Source organism: Alosa alosa, chromosome 3 (assembly GCF_017589495.1).
Source record: "Alosa alosa isolate M-15738 ecotype Scorff River chromosome 3, AALO_Geno_1.1, whole genome shotgun sequence".
NCBI lineage: Eukaryota > Metazoa > Chordata > Actinopteri > Clupeiformes > Clupeidae > Alosa > Alosa alosa.
Genome location: NC_063191.1, coordinates 8,087,508 through 8,097,507, shown reverse-complemented (window position 1 = coordinate 8,097,507; position 10,000 = coordinate 8,087,508). Strand labels below are relative to the sequence as shown.

Genomic DNA, 10,000 nt, shown 5'->3' with positions numbered 1-10,000 from the left:
GTCGAGATCAGCCACTGTAAAACGAACGGCGGCTGTCAGAAGACCGCTGCCACTCCCGGAAGTTTGCGCCAAAGTTTAGCCTACATGAGACGCTTAGAGCCGACCAGTAGCCTGTTCGGTTTAGAAAACTACAGTTTAGTAGTCCTAACTATGGCTGTCAAACGCGCTCCGTGAATTCTGATGTATCGTGGATTTCTGTAAGTATGACACGAGGGAGGTAAACAACGTCTGTATTATTTGCTCATTAATCACTCACTGCCTCTCGAAACAGCACAAACTTTGCGATGTGATTGTTATTGTTCGTGAGCAGTGGAACGTTTATCACGCGTGTGTAACAAAGTCGTCTCGAGTTTGCAATGTTGCAACTACTCTAGGCAGACAGACTAGGCTACATTTGTCGTTGGTTGTCCACTGTTTTGACACCGTTACGCTTTGTTTTGGTGACAAACACACATTCCCTTCTAAACCATGCTCACACAGACTCACACAGCCGTGATGTGGAAAAGCCGTCTTTTATCCTCCGTGCTGGACAGTACTGGCATTTTCACAGAAACCACATAATGGCTAGAACATGGCAAACCACAGTTTGCTGTTTCTGTCCGCTGTCAAACAACCATTGTTCTAAGACCTCTTATGCACTGAAGGTCAAAACGCAGCATCTCAAAATCTGGACCACAGACACGCACTCACTCACGCACGCACGCACACACACACACACACACACACACACACACACACACACACACACACACACTCGAGGTTATGTCAGACTCCATTCCCTTTGGGGGCCATTGTTCCTGCTGTCATACCAATAGGCTATCTAAACCACAAACAGACTGGAACAATATGCCCAACTCCCTCTTTTGCAGATTGACTATTCTCAGAAGATGCCAGTGTTATAATCAGACGGTATGATGATGGCACACTAATGGACACAAGTAAAAGGTAATAGTATTTCCAGGCACTGAATCTGAAGTAACATGGATCTTGTAATGTGGCCTATGCTTGTGTAATCTCTTGGTGATTCTCTATTCATTCTAAGTAGCCGACTCAAATTGCAAATGGCAAATTGCATGCATAATATATCTCTGTGGACTATGTGATGTGTGGTCTGTGTGTGTGTTGGTTGGAAATGTTTTGGCTTGGAAATGAATGAGTATAATAAGTGCAGAGGTGTAAATAAGTTCTTGTGTGGTGTGCAAAGTTTACAGAGACTAGTGTGCAGGACATCTGTCCAGAACCGTAAGTGCATGAGGGTCATTCCACGTCAATTCAACCAGGGCCCACGCACTTAGGTCTCAAAAAATTCTAAAATAATTACCAGGTGTACCTATGTTACCCAGGAGACACACTGTAAAGTTACTCTTATGTAAGATCAATACTTTCCAAGATACAGCCAGTTTTACAGGGGGAGGGGGGTGTCGATTTTGTTCAGGCTCTTTTTTTTGTCAAAGTTCACAAGCCCACAGCGCAAGAACTAAACCATGTAGGAGGCTCAAATGTTGCATGCTGGTACATAAATAGGAATAGTATGTAGCAAAATCGTCACGTTTGGTCTGGATAATCCTGCATAGTCATAGCTGTCCCTCGAAGTTGATACAAATTTTATTGGAGTTTTTGGCTGGGCTCTGTTTAAGCCTTCAGAAGACATATTTGTACTCAACATAGGCTCTTGATTTATTTTCCTTACTGAGATAAGTAGAAATACTCTCACAAAAAACAATGAACAGAAAATAAATTCCTTCAGGGTCTGAACAGAAGACCTTACCAGTCTAAAAAATCATTTTGGTTCTCATTTTCAGAGCACCTAAACACCTTGTGGGAATATACAAAGATTTTTAAAATATTTTTTTCCTTTATTCTCCATGATCTTTTCTTTTTAAAAACACCAATTTGACTTGTCTTATGCAAATCTTTTTTTTCACTTTCCACCCTGATCATGGGCAAAATGCACCATTGACATCAATATGTTGTATAGAGCTACTGTACCACAGGTTACTCTATACAACCACAGGTGGCAGTGTGGTGACTCTATATAAAACATATTGATGTCAATGGGGCATTTTGCCCATGTTCAGGGTGGAAAATAAAAAAGAGTAATTTTAATAATAAGAGTAACTTTACAGTGTGTCTCCTGGGTAACATAGGTACACCTGGTAATTTTTTCAGAATTTTTTGAGACCTAAGTGCGTGGGCCCTGGTTGAACTGACGTGGAAGGACCCATGAATGAAAATGGGAACAGTGCTTACCCCTAAAAAACGTAGAGAACTTCATCACGTCTGTGACTGTTTCAGTTTCTGTCTACCTCCCCCTCATCTTTCCTTCTCTATCTCTCGTTCTTTCTCCATCTCTTGTTTTTCTCTATCTCTCGTTCTTTCTCCGCCTGTCTTTGTATGACTTCCTCTCCTCTCATCCTCTTTTTGTGTGTGTAGGCAGATGTTGTCATGCATCGTAAGTTTTGATGAGTGTACTTTGTAGGTTTAAATACAGGTTCAATAAACAAATTAAACCTCTTTCCTTCCACATCTCTCTCCCTGTCTCATCTCTCTCTCTCTCTCGTTCTCTCTCTCTTCCGCTCTTTTCCTCTCTCCCTGTCTCATCTCTCTCTCTCTCTCTCTCTCTCTCTCTCTCTCCTGCTCTTTTCCTCTTTCCCTCCCTCTCTCTGCAGCTCTGGAGAGGCGGGTGCTGATGAGAGCTCCAGAGAGCGCGGTGTGCTCCACCGGTGGAGGGGCTACTCCTGCAGCGTCAGCCCAGAGAGAGTGCTCCTCTCCAGGCCTGTGATCCAGGCCGCCCTGGGCTCCTGCCATGGCCTCCTGCTGACTGAAGGTGAGGCAGTACACAAAACATAAACGACATTCTCTATCAGAACGCTAAAATTAAAAAATTGTTGCTTTTTATACAACAATTGGGTTCTATGGAACTATTTATTTGTTTCTGATTGGCCGAGAGACGTTCCATGAGTTGGAATATCCCTGGACATTTCAACTCAGACTTTGCACAGCTAATAAATAAATCACTCCGCGATACAATGCGAAGATTTGACACAATGTTCTCATCCCAGCCCTCCACTATTTTAAGCAATGGGTTACTCCTTAGCAAACCATAACGAAACAGTGCTTCACCACATCTGTGGATTAAGCAGCACAGTCAACTCAATGTAAGTAAGATAAAACGAGGATGCTATTTATTCTCAGCATTGCCAGCATTGTGTATAATATGATTGTCACTTGGAGGAGACTTGTAGATAACTAACGTTAGCATAATTAGCTAAATATAGTAAATAAAGTTGAGTGGTTCTGCAATGTAGACTATGTTTCCGTTTTTTTGCAGTACCATGTCCTTTACATGACATGGCCCAGTGTCCTTGTAACATGCATGCAGCAAACCTACCTAGATATGAATGTGATTTCAGCCCGACTTTCAACATTTCTTTCAAGAAGACACGTAAACCACAAAGACCCGTAACGAGGGATCTGGAATGTTGGTTACCTAGCAACCAAGACGCTGTCTATTGAAAAGGGAACTATTTTTTGATGCGTAAGAACGATGTCGAAATTAACATTTTTAAACAATAACGGGATGTTTTCAGATTATTTAGTTTGTGGTAGAATTGTTGTATAAAAGCAATATAGCACTCGTGATCGTGGGATTGGTCATGGATATTCCCACGGCTGTTGTTGCCTGCGCCACTCGGCCTCCGGCCTCGTGGATACGGCCGAACAACACCCGTGGGAATATCCATGACCAACCCCACTCTCACTCGTGCTATATTGCTTAATTAGAGGATAGTATGGCAGAGCTCGGTCCTGTCTGTTTCAAGTCTTTTACACAGCACAGCTCAGATTCTTATTAAAGAATTACAAGAGAAAAAAAATCACTGGAAAAGTGAAAGAAATAAAACACAGTGAACAAACATGTGTCAGTCTTAGACCAGTTTGTCTTTGTCCTAGTGGAATGCTTCTCTAAAACACATACAGACACCACTTGCATATCCTCTGTACATAACAGCTACTGAACACATGTTTTTGCATGGTTTTGCATTTTTGCATGTAAGGGCTGTAATTTTTCCTCTGAAGCATTTGAGACTTTTAGACCGTGTGTGAAGGCATTACTGGAAGTTAAGAGATGTGAGGCAGTAAGCTTCTACTGCCTCTGGTGTAAATTCTTTGGCAGCTTGACAAATTCCTCACATTCATTTTCAGCATTGCTGCGTCACTAGCTATTACAGCTGCTTGACAGACTTAAAGGATGACAGTTTTCATTATCACATTTTGTTGACTACATAATAATAATAATAATAATAATGTTGATAATAACGATGATGAAGACAATAATAATAATGATGATGATAAGGATAATATTAAGAAAAATAGCAATAGTAATATTGATACTGATAGTATCACTATTTTATGTTATAGAATATTAACACACGTTTTCAGGTGGCTTTGTGTACAGCTTTGGGGAGTTGCCATGGAAACAGGGTGCAGGGTCCCACTCGACGGAGCCCCTGCAGGAGGCTTGCCTGAACGGGCGTGGCGTGGTGTCCGTGGCCTCTGGCAGCTTCCACTGCGGGGCGGTGACGCGCGACGGCTGCGTGCTGATGTGGGGTGACAACAGCCACGGGCAGTGCGGCCTGGCAGGGCGGAGCCAAGTGCCCAGCCCGACGCCCATCACGCTGCTGGACACGGAGGGCACCACGCCACGGCTGGTGAGGGCAAAGAGCGTGGCGTGCGGCGCCCAGCACACGCTGGCGCTGTCCGTCGGACACGAGGTGTGGGCGTGGGGCAGCGGGTGCCAGCTCGGACTGGTCTCCCAGGGCAACGCGCCCGTCTGTCGACCACAGAAGGTAGAAGACCTGGCTGGCAGGTGAGTGGGGTTATTTATGTCTCAGTGAGGAAGGATTGAAGGATTCATTGTATTTAACATACCTCTAGATTTCCTAAAATTAACTATTGAGCACATTCTCTACTGTATGTCCTTGAATGAATAAATTTGTTATTCTGATGTTTCCTATTATATTTCCTAGAATGGATAATTTATTTGCTAATATATTTGTTATACTGAGTAATTTCCTATACTGAATTCAAAGAGCTGTTTACAACACAGAGGCGATCATTATAGAGACCATTGCAAATTTGAATATGACCGTCAACTTATTTGAATGTCACTTAGCAACTGTAGGATGACATCAGAAACATTTGCAGTGGTCTCTTAATTTGAGCTGTATTTTTGTTTACGAGGGTTTCATTTGGGTTTTAATCTGTATTGCCTGGATATGTGTCCCCCATACAGATGGGTCTTTTTTGATTCCTTTTTTGGTTTTAAATAGTATTACCTCGATATGAGTCCCCATATAGTGTATGGGTCCTCCTGTTTGGGTTTTAATCTGTGTTACCTGGATATGACTCCCCATATAGTTTATTGGTCGTGTTTGGGTTTTAATGTGTATTACCTAGATATATGTCCCCATATAGTGTATGGGTCCTGTTTGGGTTATAATCTGTGTAACCTCGATATGAGTCCCCATATAATGTATGGGTCCTGTTTGGGTTATAATCTGTGTAACCTGGATATGTATCCCCATATAGTGTATGGGTCCTGTTTGGGTTATAATCTGTGTAACCTGGATATGTGTCCCCATATAGTGTATTGGTCCTGTTTGGGTTTTAATGTGTATTACCTGGTTATGTGTCCCTGTGCAGGTATGTGGTGCAGGTGGCATGTGGGGGTTTCCACAGCCTGGCCCTGGTGCGCTCACTGCCCCCCTCCTCAGCCCGCACACTCTCCCTCGACAAGTGCGGCCGCTGTCAGCAGCTCCTCTACACCATGGTCGACCGCGACGACCACGTCATCATCTCCGACAACCACTACTGTCCCCTAGGAGTGGAGATCAATGAGGTCAAGGGGCAGGAGAGCACCCCAGAGAAACAGCAGCAGGCTCAGCAGGAGCAGCCAGGTCAAAGTTCAGAAGGTCAGGGGTCAAACGAGGTCACCCAAGATGTCAATCACGTAGGATCGTCGCTGTCGTCTGAGGCCTTCTGTCCCGCAGTGGGCTCTGCTGGAGATTCTCCGGAGGCAGGTTCTAAAGCGGGGAACGTGGTAGAACCTGATGAGGGGAGCACACCAGCACAGACAGACACTGCCAAAGCGCCTGTGAAGAGAACCAGGAGTTCTCAGTTCCCCGACGAGCAGGAGCTGAAGAACTACCTCAAGCGCATGTCGGATCTCTCCCTGTCCGAGCAGACTGGCACTGCCGCCCACTCCGCTCCCTCCTCGCCCGTCAGTGACCAACCCAACACCACCCCTATGCCATCGCCAGGCCTCGCGCCAGCCTCCGCCCACCTTCCACCCGCCAGTCACGGCACCCAGCTCCATCAGAGTGGAAGCCCACCAGGTAAGCCTCATCCAGGTGCCCTACCATATACTCAACCATGGGCATTATCCAGCAGCATATGATCTATCTAGGGTGTTGCTATAGACCCTTTAAAGAGAGTTCCATTATCAGCATCATAGTTGGCCCCACAAGGCTTCCGTTTTAACATTCCACATGTTATCTTAATACAGAGGAAGTAGATTGGGACCCAAATAGAACGTTCAAGCATTGTTTTTGTTTTTATTGTTGAAAGGGTCTATATGCAAGGGTGTTCCTCGCAGGTGTCATGTAAACAGTGTGGCACCATCAATACAGTAGTGTTGTCACAATACCAAAATTATGACTTCGATACGATACCTGCCATAAATATCACGATGCTCGATACTAAAACGATACTACGGCGAAATCCTAAGATATCTGGAGAAGAAAGGACTCATACCTCCTCCAAGTGTATGGAGTCATTTGTGTTGAATTCGGTGCACTTTTGTAGTGTGCAGGTCAATTCTGGGTTCTAAACTTCTAAACTTCCTACATAATTATTATTTTTTTATAGTCAGTAAAATAGTAGGCCTACTTTGTGTGATTAAGTCCTTTATTGTTTGTTATAGTTAATTTACATTGTGTTGTGTTTTGGCAATAAAGTAGCTTTAAATAGCCAAACTAGGCTAGATCAAGGTCAGTGTTAAAATTACTGTGTGTGGCACCATCAATACAGTATATGTTGCATTCAAGTGTTCCCTGTTCAGGTATGCCCTAGACTGGTGCAGTATTTCCTACACCTGTCTAACAAGACCAGAGGTGCGTTCAAGTTAGCAAACATAGGGGAACGTCCTTGAATGTTTGTTAACAGTTTTCCAGCGAACACTCGCAAACAGTTTGAGGAGGTAGTTCTCTGCAAGCATGTTGGAAGTTTGATGGAGAGAGGTATCATTGAGATGGAATCTTTACACAAAATCGCTCAAATGTATTTGTTCAGGCAAACTTTTTTGCCGCAAACGTTCGCCTCTGTTCAATGAATTTGAGCGCATCAGGTCTGCCTCATGCGTATACGGTGTACCTTAGACAGGTGTAGTCTATACAAGTGAAAGTGAAACACAACCAGGTAGGGCTGCACAATTATCGCAATCACAACCCCAATATGAACCAACACCTGATCGCAAAAGCTACAAATAATAGTGCACAGGTAATTTTGTTACTTTTATATTCATGTCATCCTCCTTGACGGTACCACATCTGGTTGGTGGGTGTGCGTAGTGGGTGAGAGGCACAGACATTCTGATTGGTGAGCTTAGCAGTCCATCTGGGGTGCTGTGCTTCTCGTGCACTGGCTGTGCTCACCAATCAGGGGTGGCACAAATTAAATTGACATTTGGAATATGGAACTGAATCAGATAATTCACATTCAAAAATAATATTGCAACTCTTATTCAATCACAATTAGGGCTGTCACTTTACGTTCGAAAATCGATTGCACAATCGATTGGACCAACCAACACAAGTTTCGAAAACTAAAATAGGGAATCAATTTTAACCAAATATATGTACACTATTAATTTAAAACGAATTGAACAAATAAAAAATCTAGATGTAACAAAACTCACAAACAAGCAGAAAAATAACAAAGAATTTCGAAGTGCAGTAAGCATTGCGAAAGCTAAAAAGAAAATTCCCACCAATTTTACGCTCCGGAAACAGCTGTTTCAATCGGCTGCTGTGCTGCTGGTGTTTTGCAAAAAAAATTGAGGACAACGCGATCAACCTGTGCGACATGAGAGAGACGAGTGATAGGCCCTAATAACTAGAGGAGTTCGATATGGAAGCACTTCGGGGTTTGGGTATATCAAACTATGGAGAAGAACAAAGCGATATGCAAACTGTGCAGTCGTGAGTTTTATGTAGGCGAAATTTGTTTGACATTTCTAATTGTAAACGCAGCCACGTTGAAGCCTGCAGTAATGTTTTTCACTAATGTTATGGCAGTCCACTCTGCTTATTGTTTTTCGAGAATGTTGCACTCCTGTTTGTCATTGTGCACGAAACTTCACGCCAAGAAATCATCAGAAATATTGCTGGCTTGTGCGTCTTCAAGCGCACCTATTATGTTTGTCCTAATGCCTGTTACATTGTAGTTGTTCATGGATTGGCCTATATTTGCCGTTGAAAATTGAAACGTCTTTAGACTAGGGCTGTCAAAATAACTGATTAATTTCGATTCATTAATTTGAGAAAAAATAACTGATTAAAAAAATTTGTGCAGATTAATCGATTCCATATGACCCCCGAGCCGTTCTAGTCTGTAACCATTAGACTGTAAAATGAAGGAGAGAGAAGAAAATGTGCTTCCTAGATCATTGATTGGAACATTTACTTTCCTCTGCAATGTCTGCAGCAAGGAATTTGCATATCACCGGAGTTCATCAACTCTATAGTCGCACATCAATGCAAAGAAATAACTGTTGACATTGAGGGGAGTGTTAATTTATTTTCATTGTGTCCCCTAGGTTATATCTGTGGCCTGAAATGCCTTGTATGTGAAAAAAAAAACTTATTCCCGAAGCACTTTTGAATTTATTTAGCATATTAGGTCATATCATAGATTATTATGGCCATTATTTGAACAGTAAAAAATAATAATAAGAGTTTTTGAACTTTAATGTGACTAATGCTGATTATTCAATGATTAATTTGAATTTAAATATTTAAAATACTTTCACAGCAAAAATTATATATGCGATTAATTTAGATTAATTAATCACAGAGTATGTAATTAATAGATTATTTTTTTTTTAATCGATTGACAGCCCTACTTTAGACATGAAAAATCGATTTTACAATCGATTCAATGAACAATTATGTCTCAAGAATCAAACAGGATTTTTTTCACAAAAGTGACAGCTCTAATCACAATATCTGTCACAAAATAAAATCACAATTAGATATTTTCCCCAAATCGTGCATCCCGACAACCAGGTGTGCATCATCTACTGTACATACAGTATGTTGCATTCTAGTAATACATTTCAGGTGTGCTGTATGCAGCTGTTACAGGTGAATCCAGTACACCTGCAACACCAATGTGTGTGCCCCATCCAGGTGTGACCCAACCCGTCCCACTCCATTCACCTGCCTGCCTGCCTACCTGTCCACACACTCACCTGAACCCTGCCTTCGACGAGCACCTGGCGTCCACCTGCGATGACACCTTTGACGAGGACTCTGGTCTGGAGCGGGACCTGGACCCCCCGAGCGGTCCTGGTGGTGGCGGGGGAGAGGGGGGCATGCCGGGGCTGTGTGAGGGGCCTCGGGACCCGCTGAGCGGGCTGCTGAGGGTGGAGGTCCGGGGTCCGAGCACCAGGAGTGCCAGCCTGATGGACGTACGGCTGGAGGAGATCAGCAGCAGCAGCAGCAAGGCCGGACGCAGGAACTCACTACCTGGGCTCAGCTGTCAGGGTACGCAAACACACCTGAGACGGGTCCACACGTACAAAGTAGACATACATACACACACACACACATACACATACACACACAGACACAGACAAGAAAACATACAGTCAGTGGTCATCTACTGTTTGGTGATATCAGCTGATTATTTTGTATACCTGAACACTCAAATCACATCTCAA

The 10,000-nt window shown here is 43.3% G+C and overlaps 1 protein-coding gene across 2 annotated transcripts in view; it reads left to right on the top strand.

The window, feature by feature from the left end:
- Positions 1-10,000, top strand: part of LOC125292332 (alsin-like) — a 51,251-nt gene that overhangs the window by 50 nt on the left and 41,201 nt on the right. Inside the window, exons 1-6 of one of the 2 annotated variants that reach the window (XM_048239554.1) lie at positions 1-197; positions 870-945; positions 2,670-2,827; positions 4,441-4,867; positions 5,704-6,395; positions 9,468-9,824. The exon at positions 1-197 is cut by the window's left edge and continues 49 nt beyond it. In XM_048239554.1, the coding sequence (XP_048095511.1) occupies positions 929-945; positions 2,670-2,827; positions 4,441-4,867; positions 5,704-6,395; positions 9,468-9,824 (1,651 nt within the window). In that variant the 5' untranslated portion in view covers positions 1-197; positions 870-928. Of the gene's footprint in view, positions 198-869; positions 946-2,669; positions 2,828-4,440; positions 4,868-5,703; positions 6,396-9,413; positions 9,825-10,000 lie in introns of both variants that reach the window. The other variant, XM_048239555.1, reaches the window with a different exon arrangement.